The sequence below is a fragment of the Macrobrachium nipponense genome, chromosome 4 (assembly GCF_015104395.2).
Source record: "Macrobrachium nipponense isolate FS-2020 chromosome 4, ASM1510439v2, whole genome shotgun sequence".
NCBI lineage: Eukaryota > Metazoa > Arthropoda > Malacostraca > Decapoda > Palaemonidae > Macrobrachium > Macrobrachium nipponense.
The window spans coordinates 14,124,319-14,146,973 of NC_061100.1; the positions used below are offsets into that span (position 1 = coordinate 14,124,319).

The 22,655-nt window shown below is 39.6% G+C and overlaps 1 protein-coding gene across 1 annotated transcript in view; it reads left to right on the forward strand.

The window, feature by feature from the left end:
* Positions 1-22,655, forward strand: part of LOC135210686 (mitogen-activated protein kinase kinase kinase kinase 5-like) — a 97,268-nt gene that overhangs the window by 21,947 nt on the left and 52,666 nt on the right. The window contains exons 5-8 of the mRNA XM_064243461.1: positions 4,491-4,526; positions 4,999-5,126; positions 11,448-11,588; positions 11,838-12,111. Of these exons, the coding sequence (XP_064099531.1) occupies positions 4,491-4,526; positions 4,999-5,126; positions 11,448-11,588; positions 11,838-12,111 (579 nt within the window). The remainder of the gene's footprint in view (positions 1-4,490; positions 4,527-4,998; positions 5,127-11,447; positions 11,589-11,837; positions 12,112-22,655) is intronic.

Consider the following 22,655-nt stretch of genomic DNA (forward strand, 5'->3'; position numbering starts at 1 on the left):
TACCTCAACAGAAAGACATATGTCTGTATCTGCCATAAAGGGATACAGGCCTGCTCTAGCTTTGGTTCTGCAGATGAAAGGCGCGGACATTTCTTCTTCATGAACTGAAAGCTCCAGATTGAGATTTAACCTTGGTACTGAGCAGCCTTACAAAACCCCCATATGAGCCATTGCAACAGTCCATAGATAGAAGCTTGACCCTGAGAGCAGTCTTCCTATTGGCTTTAGCCTCGACCAAATGGGTGGGTCTGTCATATGTGGTGAAGCATTCGAGAGGTTGGAAGTCTGTGGTCTTCAAATTTATTCCAGAATTCGTAGCCAAAACTCATAATTTCTGAATTTGTGGATGATGACCCTGAAGAAATGCTGCTATGCCCTGTCAGAGTACTACAAACTTACTTAAAAAGAACTTTGCATCTCAGACTGGGATGCCGAAGGCTTTTTGTGAGTGCAGGACAGAACAAGAAGGAAGTGTCCAGGGATACAATATCGTTTTGGTTGAGAGCAATGATCAGGAATGCGTACATGACAGAAACTGGAGTGTCAATCTGGAGAGAGCTAGAGCTCATGACATAAGGGGCTTGAGTATTTCTTTGGCATTCAATCAAAATATCTCTGTGGAGAGGACAACTTTTACTTCCTTTTATTTAAAAGATGTTGCCCATAGATCCTTGGACAGTTTTTCCTTGGGTCCGGTGGTGGCTGCTCAACAAGTGGTATAGCTCATCCAGTACCCCTGGCGGGTCAGTTAGTGTCCAGGCTAGGATTAAGGTATGAAAGCAGAATGAATGAGATGACTTGTCTCACTTCTTTCCTACATTTTTTATCAGCTTCTTTACCTCTGGGTAGTAAGGGGGAGAGTACCATCACACCCCTCTTGGTAATAGGGAGAGAGTGGGGTGATAATAGATCCATATACAAGGACAGGAGGTTCTTATGAAAAAAGATAGCTCTCCATCTTCTGTAATCCAATAAGCTATGGTATTGTATAAAACACCCAGAGAGGGAAACCAATAGATTCTCATATATCTGGTTCTGAGGTTGTAGTCCATTGTCTTAGAATATGTTTATTCGGAAATGGATGAAGGTGGCAAACTCCCAGTCAGTTAAAGAGACTAATCTCCCACCAATAAGTAAGTCTATCCTAATGTTAAGACCGAAGGTTTTTTTTTATATGAACGAATGACAAATTTTTAATAAATTTGTGTTTTACATAACTAACAAACCTGAGGTCTTAACATATAAAGCCCCACCTCAAGCCACCCCTCTAACAGTCTAAACTGGGTTGGAAGAGTAACTGATAGGTCACGGGACACCCAGGGCATTCTGGGAACTACAATGCCCCGTGACTCGGTACAGATGCCAATAGTCCCTGGATCACATAAGTTTTTTATTAATTCTACCGGTTTTCCAGCTTGGCGCAAGTATTATCCTAATGTTAAGACCTCAGGCTTGTTAGTTATGAAAAATACAAATTGATTAAAAAATTGTCATATGCTTTCTTGAGATCTCCACTGCACAAGGAATGAACAAAAATGTTTTCTCATGCCAACATGTTTACAATAATCGCTTCATCCAGAATTCTAAAAAACCTGAATTTTGAGAGAGAGAGAGAGAGAGAGAGAGAGAGAGAGAGAGAGAGAGAGAGAGAGAGAGAGAGAGAGAGAGAGCTGATTGCCTTTTACCAATATCAATAAGTATCGCACAAGATTATCGTTCATATGACTGAATAGTTCGAATCAGTTACAAACAGCTTTGTGTGCTGCCTCACTTGATGTTTGCCACCTTTTGTCATAAAAGCAAGGGGGGAACTTGAAAACAGAAAGTGTCATAAAATCATTTTTAAAAAATGCTATGGATTGTAGCGAAGATGGTTTGTATGATATCGAAGACGAAGCTGGAGTTGACTCGCCAGACGCAGACTGGAATCCCGATGATGGTGGCACGTGATCAATCTTGTGATATGTATGAAAAACTTTTAATGACAAATGAATATTATGTTATTCTAATTGTTATTACCGTAATTACACCATTGAAATTTTTAAAAGGTTATCGAAAGATAAAGGTTGCTGTGAACGCAACCAACTCTGCATTTTCGCAGCTGGGAGCGCATAGATAAAAGTTTCATTGATTTTGAATTATTCCTCAAATAGGCTGTTTGTTATAAAGATGAAAATGGTTTTATTATATTTATTGTCATTTTATTTCATTAAGCAAATCTTCATGCATGTTGGTGGTTAGGCTATAACACTGAGGCTGAGGCTAGCCTACTGATACACATCTTACAATTCAAGGTTTGATCTTTAGTATTGCTGTATAAGTCGACTCCCAATTTTTAGGGGTGAATTTTAGGTTTTAAAGGTTGTCTTATATGCAGAAATGTACGGTATGTAATGAAATGAATCTCAATTGAGGGTTATTTCTTGGATTGTTTCTTGACATACTTTGTCTTCCACTTACTTGTGTTATTGCATATTGAAAACAGTGTACAGGCAGTCCCTGGGTTACGACGGGGGTTCCGTTCTTGAGACGCGTTATAAGCCGAAAATCGTTGTAAGCTGGAACATCATAAAAAATCCTAAGAAAACCTTACTTTTAATGCTTTAGGTGCATTGAAAACTAAGTACGTAAACTGCTTTCTTATTGCATGTTTCATCAAAACAACCTTCAAATACGTATTGATTATTTTGCATTTTTGGTGTCATATTTCATCTGGCGTCGTAACCTTGGAACATGCATCGTAACCCTGGAAATAATGTCTAATGAATATAATTGAGAAGCGCCTTAACCTCGGAATGTCGTAAGCCGAACCCGTCGTAACCCGGGGACTACCTATATTTTCACTTTGGTGTAAATTGCAAACTTTTTATTTTTTAATTTTTGACCCATCAAAATTAGTGGTGTATATATACCACTAGTACCGTAATTGGATACAGCAATCAAAACAAATTTTATTTAAATGATCATTATCATAAATATATATACAGTAGTACCTCATTCTTCAAACTTAATCTTTATGATTTGTTCGAAATATGAAACAAATATCCCCATAAGAAATAAAGGGAATCAGGGTAATTCGTTCCAGCCAACCCAAAAAGTCCCCCTTTTCACATTTTTTCTATCATTAATGTGTTCAAAAGTGGAATTAAGAATGTAAAGTAATGAAACAGTATGCTATATGAAGTAAAATTTTTGAAATTTTTTTTTTTTTTTTTGGTAAGATTTATGAACAGTTTGGTGAAAATGGTGCTAGGCTGGCTGGGGGATAGAGGGAGGAGAGACTGGAACCCTTTGAGGAAACTGAATTGGTTGCAGCATGCAAAGGTTGATAACAAAATAAATTTTATTCACATATTAGGTACAAGGATAATCAAAGGAATCAATAGTGTGTGTCCGATTGTGTGGAGATTAAGTATGCCACAATACATCAAACTTACTGTTGGCAAATGGCAGACTTTTAAAACAAACGTGAGAATTTTGCCAACAAATAAGTATTAAGTCAAGAATACAAGAAAAGGAAAGAAAGATAAAATAACTTTTTATAAGGATGCCGTTCAAACAAACAATCAAAGGCATGTAGAAGCTGAAAGTGGCGCCAGTTTGTTTATTACAGAGCTTAGTTACTTTTACAGTGGCAAAGAATTGTAAGACGCATTGTCACTAGATATGTATATTACCGTAACAAAAATAAAAGTGATTTGGGGTGATCGAGTGTAAGTGAAAGAAATGGGCTAATAATATCCCAACCCAGGTGATAAGTCAGTGGGAAGCAGAGCCTCTCTCTCTCTCTCTCTCTCTCTCTCTCTCTCTCTCTTCTCTCGCTCTCTCTCTCTCCTTCTATTTTCTCTCTTCCTCTCTCTCGAATCCTTCAGCGCACCGAACACTGACTCCAGCAAGCTTCTTATTTATTTATTTTTTTTTTACGTATTGCATTTAATTGTTTTCATGTTTTATCATTGTTAAATTTATTGTGAAACAATATTTTATTTTTTATGTGAATTGGTACTCCTTTTACTGCTTTTACGTACATATTACTATAGTAAAGATTTTACTGTTTCCTCTCTCCTTAATAATACCACGACGCAAGATAACTTAAAATCATTCATTCATTATTCCTCAAAAATATAAACGCACCCTCCCTCTACCTCAAGGTAGCTGTGTATCACTGCAATGACTAATGATTCTGTTAATCGTTTATGCTAAATTTTGTGAAAAGCTTTGTGACCGTCTCACTTGGCGCACCAAACACTGGCTCAATTAAGACTTTCTCTCTTTTTTTTTTTTTTTTTTTTTTTTTTTTTTTTTTTTTTTCCTGTTTTTTTTTTTTTTTCCTGTATTGCATGTGATTGTTTTCATATTTTATCATTACGTTAAATTTATTGGGAAATTGCCTTTTTAATGTGAATTGTTATTGGTTTTACATGCATACAGCAACATTTTAACTCTCTCTTCTCCTTCTCTCCTCAACATATCAACGCTCCCTTGTTCAGTCTCAAGTCAGCTGGGCATGACGTCACCGCGGTTACGTACGATTTTATACATTTTTTATGCTAAATGTTATATTGAAAATTAAATTTTATATTAAATGCTTTATACTTTTATTTATTTTGTCGAATATGGTTATCATTAAATTATAAATTGTAGATGAAAAAATTTTTTAATACCGTTTAACTTGTAAGACCCAGAAGGCTGTCGAATACAAGTATAAACTAGATGATCAGTCAGTTCGAAGTACGACCATTTGTTCGACAAACGATACAAAATTTTCTCAAAAATTTTGTTAAAAAAAACGGAAAGTTTACATAAGGAACGTTCGACAAACGAGGTGCCACTATAGTTGTACTGTTTGACTTTTGTCAATGATAACTTATCTCGAAAAATATTTATTTTTAGAACTTTTCGGTTATTAGAATTATGAATAAGAGATTGCAAACCTGTTAAACATTTATCTTTTTCCTTTCTTTCCAGCATTTTCATTGCTAACATTTTATTTTTCAGGAAAGGGTCCATACCTGTATAGACATGAGTTAATTGGTCTTCATAATCGTCACTTGCATAAATTTTCTTTACCTATGAATAAGATTCCTGAAAAGTTTCTTCCTAGAAAGTATGCAATTACGACTAAGGTAGGTGAGACACACAGCATGTATAGTTCCCTCTAGGGTTATACTGGTTGGTTATAGTAAAATGTTTTAGTTTGATTATCTGGTGAAGTCTGTATTCCAAGATATTGGACATTTAAACATATCATATGAACCAACAATACTTAGTTGCAAATTTCTACTCATAAACTAAGGACTGGGTAAAAATAAAAAGATAAAAAAGTACAACACACATGGTCCCCTGTTATTGGCGGAGTTGGTTATTGGCATTCCGTTTTTATGCCGCTGCCAAAATGTGCCAATTTCCATTTATTGGTGCTGATAATCAGGTATTGGAGCCAATACATACCTAACAGAGGTGCCATTAACTGGTTATATTGGCACCAAAATCCGGTTATCAGTGCCAAAAATCTGCAATTTTTGGTTATTGGCAAATTTTGCTCATTGTCAAGCCAACGGAATGGAAACCCCACCAATAACCAGGGACTGCCTGTACGTACTGTATTGCAAGTCTATTTCAAGAAGCTCAGCTTTGGAACATAATTGGAAACAAGTAGGTGTCACTCTTTATAGCATCGTGAAACAGCAGTTACAGAACTTGAAAGTACTCTTGTTTTCAGGCACGTAAGATGTCTCTTTCTTATGTCCACAAAAAGGTCACAGTCACCATGCTCCCTAAATGGTTGTTGTGAAGTTTTGCATATGGGTTGCAAAGCAACTGGTGGTTGTGGAGATTTAAGGCTAATAAATTGAACTCTAAATACTTCATCTACAAAACTGGTTCCTAGATTACTTGTATAGAGTTGTTAGTAACAAGATTTTAGGTTACAGACAGTCCTCGATGATCTGGTTTTACAGCGCTTGTATAGCAACAACAACTGGATTTTCGGCATCAATATGTGCTGATCCCCGGTTATCATTGCCAATCTCCACTTAACAATGGCATCGATAACTGGAGATCATCACTGATTTTCGGTTATCAGCAAATTCCGGTTTTCATTGTGGTGTTGTGAACAGAACCCCTGCCAGTAACCAGGGATTGCCTGTAGCCATAGCTGTTACCTGAAATAAATACGTATATAGTATTTGATTTTTGTTCATATAAAACTTGGTGAAACCATAAGTAGTGGAACCAACCTTCAGAAATATACAGAAACTGGTGGTTGCTCATGAAAGTAACCACAATTTCACAGAAGTTCACCTCGTATATGCATGAGTTGCCAGATCTCACAGATTCCTTGCTTTACAATCTTTGATTGTTTTAACTGGTTTCCAGCTGGCACAAGAAGATTTATCCTGTTGTTAAGACCTCAGGTTGTTAGCTATGAAAAATACAAATTGATCAAAAATTTGTCATTTTATGAAAGTCCCACATAAGTATCTAGATGTTAACTTGAAAGAAATCCAGGTTATTATTATTATATTCAGAAGATGAACTCTATTCATATGGAACAAGTCCACAGGAGCCATTGACTTATAATTCAAGCTTAGTAAGAATATGGTGTTCATTACAAAGAATAAGACGAGTAGAGAGTAGAAAATACAGTACAATGGCCAACCAGACACATCCCAAAGAAGATAGATGTAATTTCAACAATTCATTTGTTGAAGTCAGCAGATAGGGACAGTTTACAACAATGAATTCACTGAAGTTGGGAGATTAGGACAGTTGATCTTGGCACCTTGACTTCGGAATTTGTTCAACCTCTGAAGAAGGTTGATCATAGTCATTCTTTTCTTGACTTACTGACTGAAGTTGGCGCTGTTCTGTTCTGTCTTCTCGCACCGTGGAACAAAGCAACACATCTTTGGTATCCATTTACATCTGGTCACTTATGGTTTTTGCTGTTCTATATGTTTCAAAGGTGATCAGTGAAATTGATCATTCTACTTACGTGGCCCTGTGATTCCAATAACAGTATGACATCTATGTAGCCTTCTTAAAGGCTAGACTTTCAGCCCAATGCCATGATTGGTTTGTTAGCTTTGAGTTGGCTGAGAAATGTTCAAATTGTCATTTCTCCGACTAGTGAGATGATCAAATGAGCGTTCTCTGCAACTTCCTGGTGGACATCAGTATGATTTGGGCCAGATTTTTCGAGGTCAGGGCCATTGGTCTGTCCATCACATTCAGGAAAAACCTGTCAGATGATTGCTAGAATGGAATGTAATTATGCAGATAACATTCATCTCCCTTTACCTTGGGACATTGCTTATTGGCCCTTGGACTCATTGAGCTCTTGAAGGACAGGTTGCATCTTGCTTAAGGTGTGTTGCTGCTAGGTGGTGTGTGGAACTGGCCTCCTCCCTTTTTCCTGTCTTCCTCTTCCAGTGGGCAAGTAAGTATATCTTAGTTTTACCAGACCATTGAGCTGATTAACAGCTCTCCTAGGGCTTGCCCGAAGGATTAGATATTTTTTACTTGGCTAGCTATGGGACTTACAGTTTATTGTGGGATCTGAACCAGGTTATGTTGAGAAACTAATTTCTAATCATCAGAAATAAATTCCTCTGATTCCACGTTGGCAGAGCTGGGAATCAAACTCACGACTACCATATCAGTAGGCGAGTACATAACCCACTCATCCAACGAGGAACTTCCAGTGGGCAGAGGAACAGTGGACAAGCTATCGTGCTGGATGGGCATGCATGCAGGTGATCTAGATGACAAAGTGTCCTATCTATAATAGAGCTCCATATGGATTAGTAAATGGAAATCCTTCCTTCCTCTCTAGCAACAGGAGATATGATTTCCTTTTGAGCTGAACCACCAGTCAGTTCAGAGATATACTCAGAATCTTCCTTATACTTAGAATCTTCCCTCCAAAAGTAAGTCTCCCATATGTAAAGACCGATGGTTTGTAGTTGTGTGGGAACAACTCACAATTGTTAAAGTATTTTGTATTTTTCCTAACATAGAAGCCTGAGTTTTTTACATAAAGGGCTCACCACTTACCACCCGTCATTCTCTTACCTGGGCCAAAAGGTAAACTGCGTAGAATTAAATTCACACCGACTTGGTGGATGGTGTTTCCACCTCTGCCATTGGTAGCTATTACCATGACCACTTTGAAAAGTTTAACAGCCAGTTTCCAGCGTGCTGACAGTTAATCCCATATGTAAAGACCTCAGGTTTGTATGTTAAGAAAAATGCAAATTACGTACTTTAAAAATTGTCATTTTAAAGCAGATGCATCTATTCTGAATGAAGTATTGTAAAAATTGAGAAATGAAGGTTTTCTATATCCCAGGAAGTTTTTGATCTTATGACGAAGAGGTAAGGAGGGCACTTCTTAATCATGAAGCTACAGTGGTCTGTGAAGAGACATGAGGTTTAGAAATAAATTTCATACTCAAGCGATTATTTCTTCAATTTCTGATCTAAAATTTGTAATTGAAAGCTTAATTAGTGTATCCAAGTAGCTTTCCAACATGCTGTTAGCACTTAAAATCACAGGTAGATCTTCCTAATGCAAAAGAATTGAGTACTAGGTCTATTTGCTCACCATCAAAGGTAGTTAGGAGTAATACAGGAGGCTCACAATCCGAAGGTGTCGGTTCAGATGTCACTGGAAGCAGATATTAGCCATTATGCTAGATTAGTAATTATAAATTTGTAATTTTAATAAACAGTGCTAACCACTTGTGTGCACACATGCAAAGATACACTTGCTCACACAAAGATCACCTTTGAGGCACCTTTATCTCTCTGGGCAGAAAACCAATTTGGGACAAGTTGTACACAAATGTGATATGTGGTGAGGCAAATACATAAATTTTTCCTTATCGCTATGTTGATGAACTTCTGTTATTAGAAAGTGCAAGTTATGTCACTCCATAAACTTAATTGCTACTTGAGAAGTTGCAAGGAAGTTCTTGCGAGTTTTTAGTAAATTGGCCAACGTTGCAGTAAAACACAAAAGATAGATATAGATGAAAGTCATGTGCTATCAGCACAAGGTTAATTATAGTTACATTTGTTGTTAATTTAACCCTCTTACGCCGATTGGACGTATTAAACGTCGAGTCAAAATGTCTCCCGTATGCCGATTGGACGTATCATACGTCGGCTCAAAAAAGTTTTTTTAAAAATTCGCGGAAAAATACTTATAGGCCTACCAGCCGAAAACTTTTGTATCACGCGCCTTGGGGGATGCTGGGAGTTCACGGATCAAGGCGTTGTTTTGTTTACAATCGCTACGCAGGCGCGCAAGCGCGAATTTCTTTCTTATCGCACTAAAAAGTATCAGTGACACATCTCGGAAATTATTTCGTCACTTTGACATAATTATTGCACCATTTTAAATTATCCTTTACATGAAGTATTATATATGAAAATGTGCGCAATTTCATGCACAATACAACTAAAAAATACTCATGATTGTAGCTTTTATCAATTTTGAAATATTTTCATATAAATAACGATAAGTGCAAAAATTTCAACCTTCGGTCAACTTTGACTCTACAGAAATGGTCGAGAAACGCAATTGTAAGCTAAAATTCTTATATTATAGTAATATTCAATCATTTGCCTTCATTTTGCAACAAATTGGACGTCTCTAGCACAATATTTCGATTTATGGTGAATTTATGAAAAAACTTTTTCCTTACGTTCGTGCGATAACTCTTCCGATACATTTTTTCGTGCGATTGTCCTAATGTTTGCACCCTTTTAAATTTGCCGTTACATAAAGTTTTATATATGGAAATGTGCGCAATTTCATGCACAATACAACAAAAAAAAACCATGGTTGTAGCTTTTATCAGTTTTGAAATATTTTCATATAAATAACGTTAAGTGCAAAAATTTCAACTTTCGGTCAGCTTTGACTCTACCGAAATGGTCGAAAAACGCAATTGTAAGCTAAAACTCTTATATTCTAGTAATATTCAATCATTTACTTCATTTTGCAACGACTTGGAAGTCTCTAGCACAATATTTCGATTTATGGTGAATTTATGAAAAAAAAAAAATTACGTTCGCGCGGTAACTCTTCCGAAAAAATCAGAATTTTTTTGTGCGATTGTCGAAATGTTTGCACCATTTAAAATTAGCTGTTACATAAAGTTTATATATGAAAATGTGCGCAATTTCATGTAGAATACAACTAAAAATGATTGAAGGTTGTAGCTTTTCTCTTTTTTCGAAATATTTGCATATAAATCACGATAAATAGAAAAAAACCACGTTCGGTCAAATTTGACTCTACCGAAATAGTTGAAAAACGCAATTGTAAGCTAAAACTCTTACGGCCCTAGTAATATTCCGTCATTTTTCTTCATTTTGAAACAATTTGAAGTCTCTAAAACAATATTGTGATTTATGGTGAATTTTTGAAAAATATATTTACCTTCACTCTGCGCGCCGATTCGCGGCCGCAAGTCTCCGAAATACGTACATGGCATTATCCTAATATTTGCTCCTTTTCATATTAGCCTTTTTATAGAGTTTCATATATCAAAATGTGCGCAAATTCATGAAGAATACAATAAAAAATAATTGAAGGTTGTAGCTTTTTCCATCTTCGAAATATGTGCATATGAAAAAATATATATATTAAAATTTCGACATTCGGTCAAATTTAACTCGTCCGAAATGGTCGAAATCTGCAATTCTAATCTAAAACTCTTACAGTATCGTAATATTCAATCATTTGTCTTAATTTTGAAACAAATTGGAAGTCTCTAGAACATTATTTAGAATTACGGTGAATTTTTGAAAAAAATATTTTTTTGCGTCCGCGCGTTACGAATTCGTACATCATTTTGTGATAATATTTTTCCGGTGTTGCTTTTATTGTTTTACAATGTATTATATATCAAAATGATCGCAATTTAGTGTACAATACAACGCAAAAATAAGTAACTGGTTAGCTTTGACCGTTTTCTGCACAGCGTGATTTGAATACAATTATGTATGAATTTTTTTTTTTTCGCTACCATATATCGCATTATTTACATATGATAATAATATTATTTTTCATTTCTGATGGTTGCATTCTAAACTTCAGGCAATGACAAAAAAAGGAGCCAAAAATGAACTCTTAATCTTCAAAAGTAACGCGCGCTGTAATTTTTTGAAAAAATTATTTTTTCCACTTCCGCGCTCACTCCAAACCAGGCCCGGCATACGGGAGACGTTTTGATTTTTAGGGCTCCGGCGTAAGAGGGTTAAGTAATGTTTTACTTCCAATTTAGGAAAGACTGGCTTTAGTGAAACTGTGACTGGCCTAAGGTTTTTCAAAACTAATGATTTTAATATTTTAAAATGATGGAATACTATACATATTAGAGTAGAGATCATTTAGTCATTTCATTTGTATAATTATTTTACTAATTTCTAAGGTTCCAGACACAAAGGGCACCTTGAGATGTTGTGTGGGCCGTAATCCTTATAATGGCTACAAGTACCTGTGTGGTGCCACAAATACTTCATTGTACCTGATGCAGTGGTATGATCCACTCAACAAATTTATGCTTCTCAAGGTTAGTTTTCAATAAATTCATGTATAGTAATATTTAACATTTTTTATTTGTTAATTTGTAATAGTATTGCTCATCTACATTAGTGAAAATTCCTCATTTTGACATTGTGACATGTAATAATTCAAGGTCACCATGTATATATATTAACTATAGTTGTAGCTACAAACCTATATGTAGTATATGAATTATTAGTTGAAATATTTTGGTATGTATATTAGACAACTGATCTGCACTTTTTCCTCCTTGCAGCAAAGTGAGTGTTATTTGCCGCATCCATTAAGAGTTTTTGAGATGGTAATAACGCCAGACCTAGAGTACCCATTAATGTGTGTAGATGTAACTCGTAGTTACGGGACAGAGGACATTCTCCGACACAACCTAATCAACCTCAATACGGGTACCACCTGGATTCCTGATGACGATGATGACATGGATGGAATGGCTACTGTTATTCCAAGACACAACCTCAATGTAAAAAATGTTACTCAAATAGAAAAAGATGCCATTCTAGTCTGTTTTGGAAGTAAGTGGACACCTTTCATAGCTTGTAGAATACTGCTTGTTGTTCTTAGATGTGGTAGAATGCATACAGTGAATTGCGATATACATAAGTCATTATTTACATGATCATTTTCTTTATTAATGGTGCTTCATTTATGCAGATTTTATATATGTTAATACTGGCAAATATAAAATTTTGGTAAATAGTATAAATGGCATTTGTAAGGCAATATTCAAACTTAATTTAACAGCATAAGAAGCAACATTAGTTAATGTCCTCCCTTTCAAGCAGATAGGAGGAATGAAATTGTTTTAGGCTGGTTAAGGATTGTGCACAATGACTTAACCCATCAGTATCTTTTAAAAGGTAGTAGGGCTCCTGAGTGTGTTCAGTATGATAAGTTATTATTTTTTGGTGTATTGCTCTACATACATGTAGTAACAAGCCAATAGGCCTGGGAAATTGATATGACACTTCCTCAGACCAGGTGACCATTTTCCCCTAGCTTGACAATCCTCCCAATGGCCTCCCCAACCTGTCAAGGAGGCATGCGTATGTACAGACACTACTCTACTTAAGAAGAACTTTCAGAGATACGAATAGACAGGGTCACAAGTTAAAAACTGTTTGGAACATCTTTCTTTTGCCACCCATAAGTTAAAAGTTTGCTCTGGTGCCTATTCTGCATGTAAGAAATTTTGCAAAGAACAGAAGAAAATATGGAAGAAGAACCCGTTCTTTTAACCCCTTGCGTGATTATCCCCAGTATTATCGTAATTAATTGCAATGTAATCTTCTGACAATCATGAGAATATTTGTTCATACTCTTAAAATATTCTTACTGATTCCTATTTTCTCGATTTAACTAATTCTGTGATGAATACCCATTTTCTAAATTTCCCAGTTTCTATATTTAGTATATTTTTGTTCATACGCGAACAAACCTTCGGTCTTAACAATAGGATAATTTCTAGCGCCTAGCTGGATCCAGTTAAAAAGCAGATGAAAGCAAGGAATCGTGTGATATCTGGCAACGTATGCGTAGATCGGGTGAAGAGTGGTCAAAGACCATGCACCTACGCCACCGTGTCGAAGTCTTTTCTTTAACTGCCTGTGCGAGAGTCGTGGTTGACCCCTCTCGGCCTTTACCAGGTTCATTGCCTGTTTCGTCTGTGTTTAGTGTGTGTGTGTGTGTGGGGCTGATATTATGGCTGCTTCTGCTCCTTCTCAGCCTCATCAACATGTGTGCCCCGGAATTCCAGGTTTTACTTGTTCTAGCTTTTTGGCTTCGGTGGCGACTGATCCCCACAAAACATGTAGCTTGTGCCGCTCTAATTTTTGTACTATAACGAATCCTCGCGCGGAATGCCTGGCATGGCATAAAGAGCAGTGGAAGTCGTTTAATCCTCTTACGCCAAAGCCCTAAAAATCAAAACCTCTCCCGTATGCCGGGGCCGGTTTGGAGTGAGCGCGGAAGCAGAAAAAATAATTTTTTCAAAAAATCACAACGCGCTTAGTTTTGAAGATTAAGAGTTCATTTTTGGCTCCTTTTTTTGTCATTACCTGAAGTTTATTATGCAACCATCAGAAATGAAAAATAATATCATTATCCTATGTAAATAATGCGATATATGGTAGCGAAAAAAAAAAAATCATACATAATTGTATTCAAATCACGCTGTGCAAAAAACGGTCAAACCTAACAAGTTACTTTTTTTCGTTGTATTGTACACTGAATTGCAATCATTTTGATATATAATACATTGTAAAACAATAAAAGCAACACCGGAAAAATATTATCACAAAATGATGTACGAATTCGTAACGCGCGGACGTAAAAAAATGTTGTTTTCAAAAATTCACCGAAAATCTAAATATTGTTCTAGAGACTTCCAATTTGTTTCAAAATGAAGACAAATGATTGAATATTACGATACTGTAAGAGTTTTAGATTAGAATTGCAGATTTCGACCATTTCGGACAAGTTAAAGTTGACCGAATGTCGAAATTTTTATATATATATTTTTTGATATGCACATATTTCGGAGATGGGAAAAGCTACAACCTTCAATTATTTTTTATTGTATTCTTCATGAATTTGCGCACATTTTGATATATGAAACTCTATAAAAAGGCTAATATGAAAAGAAGCAAATATTAGGATAATGCGATGTACGCATTTCGGAGACTTGCGGCCGCGAATCGGCGCGCGGAGGGAAGTTAAATATATTTTTCAAAAATTCACCATAAATCAAATATTGTTCTAGAGACTTCAAATTTGTTTCAAAATGAAGATAAATGACTAAATATTACTATGCCGTAAGAGTTTTAGCTTACAATTGCGTTTTTCAACTATTTCGGTAGTCAAATTTGACCGAACGTGGTTTTTTTTTCTATTTATCGTGATTTATATGCAAATATTTTGAAAAAAGAGAAAAGCTACAACCTTCAATCATTTTTAGTTGTATTCTACATGAAATTGCGCACATTTTCATATATAAAACTTTATGTAACGGCTAATTTTAATTGGTGCAAACATTTCGACAATCACACAAAAAAAATTCAGATTTTTTCGGAAGTTACCGCGCGGACGTAAGGAAAATTTTTTTTTTTTTTTTTTCATAAATTCACCATAAATCGAAATATTGTGCTAGAGACTTCCAAGTCGTTGCAAAATGAAGGTAAATGATTGAATATTACTATAATATAAGAGTTTTAGCTGACAATTGCGTTTTTCGACCATTTCGGTAGAGTCAAAGTTGACCGAAAGTAGAAATTTTTGCACTTAACGTTATTTATATGAAAATATTTCAAAACTGATAAAAGCTACAACCATGAGTTGTTTTTTAGTTGTATTGTGCATGAAATTGCGCACATTTCCATATATAAAACTTTATGTAACGGCTAATTTAAAATGGTGCAAGCATTAGGACAATCGCAGGAAAAAATTTATCGGAAGAGTTACTGCGCGAACGTAAGGAAAAAGTTTTTTCATAAATTCACCATAAATCGAAATATTGTGCTAGAGACGTCCAATTTGTTGCAAAATGAAGGCAAATGATTGAATATTACTATAATATAGAGTTTTAGCTTACAATTGCGTTTCTCGACCATTTCGGTAGAGTCAAAGTTGACCGAAGGTTGAAATTTTTGCACATCATTATTTATATGAAAATATTTCAAAACTGATAAAAGCTACAATCATGAGTAATTTTTTTTTTTGTATTTTACATGAAATTGCGCACATTTTCATATATAATACTTCATGTAAAGGATAATTTAAAATGGTGCAAAAATTATGTCAGTGACGAAATAATTTTTGAGATGTCACTGATACTTTTTAGTGCGATAAGAAAGAAATTCGCGCTTGCACGCCTGTGTAGCGATTGTAAACAAAACAACGCCTTGATCCGTGAACTCCCAGCATCCCCCAAGGCGCGTGATTCAAAAGTTTTCGGCTGGTAGGCATATAAGTATTTTTCCGCGAATTTTTAAAAAAACTTTTTTGAGTTGACGTATGAGACGTCCATTCGGCATACGGGAGACATTTTGACTCGACGTTTAATACTTCCACTCGGCGTAAGAGGGTTAATAGCAAGAGAGAGCATCGGAGTGTTTCAACTCTTCCTTCATGGGAAAGTTTTTCGCCTCTTCCCGATGCTTCGTCTCTTTCTGATGCTTCGTCTCTTCCCGATGCTTCGTCTCCTGCAGTACTCACCCCCCATAGTAGCATTGTGCCTGTCTCTCCTTCCTTTTCTTCCATTGATTCGTCACTGGAAGTATCGGGAGGCCTTCAGGCTGATTTTTGTAATGTCGCCCCTTCTTCTTCGGGAGTAAATTTGATTCCTGGGAAGGGGAAGGCTTTTTCATCATTCTCATTTATTCCAGAGTCGGAGGCATCCAAGATGGCGGCGATTTGGAAGACACTCGGGCTAGGGGGTTCCCCATCCTTGGAGGGGTTACTAGCACACTTTATGGAGGCTAGCTACCCCCCTCCTCAGGCCGGCCAGGCCCTCCCCTCTACTCCCAGCCTTGTCTTCCTGGGTAGCCGAGGTCAGCCATCTTGTATTGCTCTGCCAGTGACTGTTGCCGCTTCTTTGAGTCTGAGGGAAGCCGTGCCGTCAGCCCTGTTGATGATGTCACGGGATCAGTCGTTGTGTATTCCTCCGCCAGTGGCGTCTGCTTCCCCTTCAGACCGAGGGGATGCCGTGACGTCATCACCACTTGTGACGTTACTTCTATCGATGACGTCACTCCCAGTTGTCTCCTCTGCACTGCCTCTCTCAGCCGTGACGTCATCTCTGCTGCCCAGTTCGCTGCATCTCCCTTCCATGCCATCGGAGCCTTCTTTTGCAGATCAGTCTGAGGTTGTATGCCTGGTAGTGCTTAAGAGGTTGCATTCTGTTTTGGATGATAAGTTGGCTGCCTTCTCAGCTGGGAGGACTGGAAGGAAACGTGTTGCTTCATCCCCGCCTCCTGCGAAGAGACCGCGTAAGAAACCAGTGCTGTCTTCCTCTTCCTCTTCCCCCTCTACGCCACGTCGGCGTATCAAGTGTTGGAAGGGTAAGGACTTTGCTCTTTCTTCGCCTACGAGGGAGGAACAACGTGGACCTGTTCTCGAGAGTGTTGGTGTTTCGGAGAGTGTTAATGTATCTTCCCCTGTGCAATCTGCAGTGGCTGCTTTGTCCTCTGCATCGAATCGCTAGTGTGTTGCAACCTCCCCCGTCCGTGCACATAGCGAGTGTGTTGCAACCTCCCCTGTCCATGCACATGATGAAAGTGCTCCTACTTCTCCAGGGCCTATTCGTTGCTGTAAGGATCTCAAGGTGCCTGTCAAGAGGTCGAAGGTGGTGAGCGCGGAGTTGGTGCAGCAGGAGTGTTTGCCTGCTCCTCTCCCTGGTGCTTCCAAGAGTTCGACTTTGGGGGATTCTCTTTCGATCTCGAGTGTTTGGGATTCCTCTCCAACTACGTTCGTATGTGACCATTCACGGACATGTTAGTGAGTCATCTGTTGGAAGAGTGCATAGCGATGTTTCTAGTGTTGTAGTGGTGTTTTGGGCTGTTTGGCTGCTGATCCTTCCGTTAATTTTAATGAGGAAGGTGCCTTAGAGGAGCCTACACATTCTTCTTGTCGTTGCTCTCCATTGCCGGAGCAGGAGGAGGGAGACACGCAAGAGTTTTTGTCTTTCTTTTTGGAAGTTGTAGATCTCATTCATGGGTTCAACAATTTGGAAAGTAGGACTCAGGCTCAGTCGTCTTACACTCCTTGCTTGGAAGCCTTGGCGGGAGCTACGCAGGATCCCAAATCATCTCTTCAGCTTCCCTTGTCGGGGCACGTCCAGTCGGTCTTGCATAAGGTTAATGCTCTGTTTCGGACCAGGACGGTTTGCTTCGTTCTAGGGGCTCTGCCAAGCTACTCCCCCCGCCTCTCACAAGACATAGGAAGTACTATACTATGAACTCTGCATTTTTTATGTTGCACCATCTTAACCCGGATGTCATTCGCCTGAAGCCAGGATTGACTTTGGACCAGGTGAGGTCGGTGGCTCCGTCCTTGTTTCCACAAGATGCCTCAGTGTTGGAATCTACGGCAACATCCATGTTGCAGACGGTGTCTTGGCTGGACTTCTGGTCTGTGGTCATTGCCAAGATAGCTTCTGACAGGTCCCCAGAAGGGTTGGTGAGTGCATCCTTGCTTGCCAGTCTGTTGCAGTCCGGAGGCAAGGTGCTTTCATATATGGCTCACCTCAGTGGTAATTTATGGGCTAACCTTCTGATTAGAAGAGACGCAGCTTTATCTAGGATGGAGAGATCAGTTGACACAGAGTCCTTGCTGGCATTGAGAATGTTTTGTTGGAGACCCAATTTTTGTTTTCTTGGACCGAGCTCGAAAATGCGATAGACCGGCGCCTGGCTGACACCAAAGACAGACTGGTGCACCAGGCCATGTCTAAGTCCGAGTCTCGTCCTCGGAGATGTCCATCTTCTCCTCCTCCTCCTCCCCGTCCAGCAGCAGTCAAGAAGATCGTTGCCTGGTAGGCTGTCGAGGAGTTCAATTTCGGCAGGGCCTTCCCGTTCGACTTGGCCTAGGTCAGAGGACCAACGTCCCTTTCGCTCTCATTCCTTTATGCCAAGAAGGGGCCCAAGGGGCAGAGGTAAAGGGGGCCGTCAGTAGGTTAGGCACCTCTCCCTCTCCTGCGCCATGGGTGGGAGGGTGCCTGGCAGGCCATTGGGCCAAGTGGCAGAGTTATGAGGTGGGGAAATGGATGGTAGATTCCTTTGGGTCAGGTACCTACTGCCATTCGACTTCTCTCCTCCTCTGTCTGACAAGCCACAGCTCAGGAAGGCATATCCTCCAGATTCTCTGAAGTTCTTGGCTTTTTGGGAGGAAATGCAGAAGATGCTGGACAAGGATGCGATAGAGGAAGTGGCGTGTCCGTCTCCGGGGTTTTACAGTCGCATCTTTTTGGTGTCCAAGGCGTCGGAGGATGGAGACCTGCGATCGACTTATCCACCTTGAATCACTTCATCAGGAAGACACGGTTCAAGATGGAGACCCTGCGTTCGGTGTTGGCAGCCGTGAGGGAAGGCAACTTCATGCTGTCAATAGACTTAAGGGAGGCATACTTCCAAATCCCTTTTCATCCGATGTCCAGGAAGTTATTTCGCCTCTCTCTTGGGGACAAGGTCTTCGAGTTCAAAAGTCCTATGCTTCGGGCTAACAGCCCCTCAAGTGTTCACAAGGGTCTTCTCTCTCGTGCCAAGTTGGGCCCCTGCTCAGGGGATCCGTTTGCTGAGGTACCTCGACGATTGGTTGGTCATGGCAGTTTCCAGGGAAAAGCTGCTGCAGGACAGGGATTGTCTACTTCGGTTCTGTCTGGAAATGGGCATCGTAGTCAACCAGGAAAAGTTGAACCTCGTACCCAGTCAAAGGATTCTCTACCTGGGCATGGTCATCGATACGACAGTTGCAAAAGTTTTCCCGTCGGATCAGAGATTGGAAAGTTGCGAGTGATGGTGCGCAACTTCCTGTCGGAACCACATCAGTCAGCTCATCAGTGGCAGGTTCTTCTGGGAGTGTTGTCTTCCCTGGAGAAGCTGGTCCCTCATGGGCGTCTTCATCTTCGGTCTCTGCAATGGAGACTGAGAGAATTCTGGTCTCCAGCGGGGGACTCACACCCTGTTAAAGGTTCCTCTGTCTCCGGAAGTGAGAGAAAACCTTCGTTGGTGGTTGGATGACCGGAATCTTTTGAAGGGTGTCCCTCTGTGTTCTCTTCCTCCGGACTGCCTTCTGTTCTCAGACGCCTCCCTCGCAGGTTTGGGGGCTCATTTAGGTGGCCTCATCACTTCAGGCATTTGGAGTTTAGAGGACGAACAGCAACATATCAACATCTTGGATTTGAAGGCAGGCTTCCTGGGTCTGAAGGAGTTTCGGGAGAAGGTAGAAGGTCTTTCTGTCGTTCTCATGTCGGACAACACCATGGTGGTAACCTATCTGAACAAGCAGGGAGGCCTGGTTTCTCGTCAACTTCACGCCTTGACTGTCGAGGCTCATCAGTGGGTGGTCAGCAATTGGTAGAGCTCTCAGCCAGGTATATCCCAGGCAAACGGAATGTGGTCGCAGACAAACTCAGTCGTCGGGATGAGCTCGTAGGCATGGAGTTATCCCTTCATCAAGTGGTAGCAGACAAGCTCATCCAGGGTTGGGGGAGACCCATGCTGGACCTTTTTGCGACTCGCTTCAACAGGAAGCTGGAGATAGTCTGTTCAGTGATCCCAGATCCTTTAGTGTTAGCAGAATGGTTCCCAGATCTGTTGTCGTCGTTGTCAGAGGTTCCGTGGGAAATTCCCCCTTGCCGACATCTCCTGTGTCAGCCGCATGCGGAAAGGTTCCACCAGTCATTAGAACCCGTCTCTTCACGGTTGGAGGCTATCAAGTATCTCCTCCGAGCGAGAGGCTTTTCTCAGTGAACAGCAGGGCATATGTCCAGCAGTCTCAGAAAGTCGACCTCCGCGGTTTACCAAGGCAAATGGGCGATCTACTGTGATTGGTGTCGTTAACGGGGGTTTTCTCCACTTGCAACCTCTATTCAGCGAATAGCAGACTTTTTAACCTTCCTCAGAGACGAGAAATGTTTGTCCGTTTCTGCTATTGGAGGCTACAGGGCGGCCCTGAGTTTGGTGTTACACCTTAGAGGTATCGACATCTCCTCTTCCTGGGAACTTTCCTTGCTAGTTAAGGGGTTTGAGCAGTTGAGTTCTCCTAGGGAGCTCAAGCCTTCGACGTGGGATGTTTACTTGGTTCTCAAGAGCTTCACTTAGAGTCCATATGAGCCCTTGCGTCGCTCATCTGACAGGAACTTGATGCTCAAGACAGTTTTCCTTCTGGCCTTGGCATCTTCCAAGAGGCTAGGAGAGCTCCACGGTCTAAGCTATGATGTGAAGCACACCAGGGGTTGGGGATTTGGTGTCCTTCGAATGTGTCCTGGAATTCGTGGCCAAGACCCAAAATCCCTCTGTGCACGATGACAGGTTCACTTGTTTTCCATTCCATCACTGAATGACTTTGTGGGTGGTAATGCTCAAGAGCTTTTGTTGTGCCCTGTCTGGGCCCTGCGTTGCTATCTTAAAAGGACTCGGCACCTTAGACCAGGCTACTGCAGACTTTTTGTTAGCACAGGCTGTACGAAGAAAGAGGTGTCTAAGAATACTATCTCTTTTTGGATACGGAAAACCATCAGGCAGGTATACTTGGCTCTTGATGATTCCACCCACTTCTATGCAGGCTAGAGTTCATGACGTTAGGGGTATTGGTCCCTCTCTGGCTTTCAAAAAGAACTTGATTGTACATAGAGTGCTGAGCGCTGGTACTTGGTTACGCCAGTCCACATTCACCTCTTCCTGTCTTAAGGATGTTGACCACAGATCTATGGACACGTTTTCCCTGGGTCCTGTGGTGGCTGCCCAACAGGTTGTGTAACTCATAGTTGCCATTAACAGGGCACTTTTGTATCTTACCTAAGATGATTGTGTGGATGAGAGAATGAGTGAGTTGGCTGGTCTCCTTTCTCTTGTACCTTTCCTTCTTCCTTCAGGCGGGTTAAGGAATAGACACGTCATTCGCTGGACTGGTTTGATACATATGAGTAAAGTAGTCATACTGATAGTGTGGTCTCTTAATATACAAATATCAAACCCTCTATTCGGTAGCATATGCTCCACTCCTTGGCAAGGAGGAGTTGGGAGTAGTACAAACCCTGGTGTTATTGGTTTGCTAATGGACAGCCAAAGTTTCTCTTTGGTTCCCTATACAATGAGTCTCCCATATATCATTGTACGTCACTCAGGGTCTGAGTGGTTAGATATCAATTTATCTAGCTTCTCAATGGGCTTCAGTCCCTCTCCAGAAGTCATTTCTTCTGGAAGCTGGACTGGTGGGTAGGCCAGTTTAGGATGTCTTGTACCTCCCTCCAAGTATGAGTCTATCCTATTGTTAAGCCCAAAAGTTTGTTTGCGTATGAACAAATGACAAACTTTCTAAGACAGTTTGTATTTTTCATAGCTACAAACCTGAGGTCTTAACATTATACTGCCCGCCTCTAGCTGCCCCTCTGTTTGTTAATTAAGACATCCTGAGTTGGGAAAGACTGACGCGGTGGCGTAGGTGTGTGGTCTTTGACCACTCTTCACCCGATCTACGCATGCGTTGCCAGATATCACAAGATTCCTTGCTTTCATCTGCTTTTTAACCGGATCCAGCTAGGTGCTAGAAATTATCCTATTCTAAAGACCTCAGGTTTGTAGTTATGAAAAATACAAATTGTCTTAGAAAATTTGTCATTTTAAATCATGCTGTAGTATATGAAATTACTTTGGGGTTAGAAAGCTAAAAATAAGAAATTAAAAATTAGATTCAAGCAGCAATAAAAATTTAGTATTCATTTTACCTTTCTAGCTTCCAAAATAATTCCTTATAATACTGCTTGATTTAAAAAAATATATGTACTTATAGAAAATGGGTATTCATCACAGATTCAGTTAATACGGGAAGATAGAAAAACATCAAGTAGGAATATTTCAAGAGTATGAACAAATATTCTTATGATTGTAAGAAGACACCGTGGTCATTAATCATGAGAATACTCTAGATAATCAAGGAAGGGGTTAATGGAAAAGGTTCATCTTTTTCATGTTCTTTGCAAAAATTCTTACTAGTAAAAAAGTTGCCCAGAGCAAAATTTTAATGTAAACATCAACAAAAATTAGGCACTAAATATCAATTTAACTAACTTATTAACATATCAAGATACAAACGGTCGTTTGGAACATAACTCGTTTGTAAGTAGGGTAGTGTCTGTACTATCTCTCATAGAAAGGTGGAGTCAGGTCAGCATGTTTGCCAGAGACCCCTTCCATAGACAGAGTATCTTTCCAATCTCAGATGGAGGCAATTGCAAAGCCTTTTCCTGCCATGTGAGAGCCAAACTCTGTTTAAATCCTACAGTCATTATTAAGATTAGATCTACCATGGACCCAAACTGTAATATGCAGTCCAGAGGTTGAAG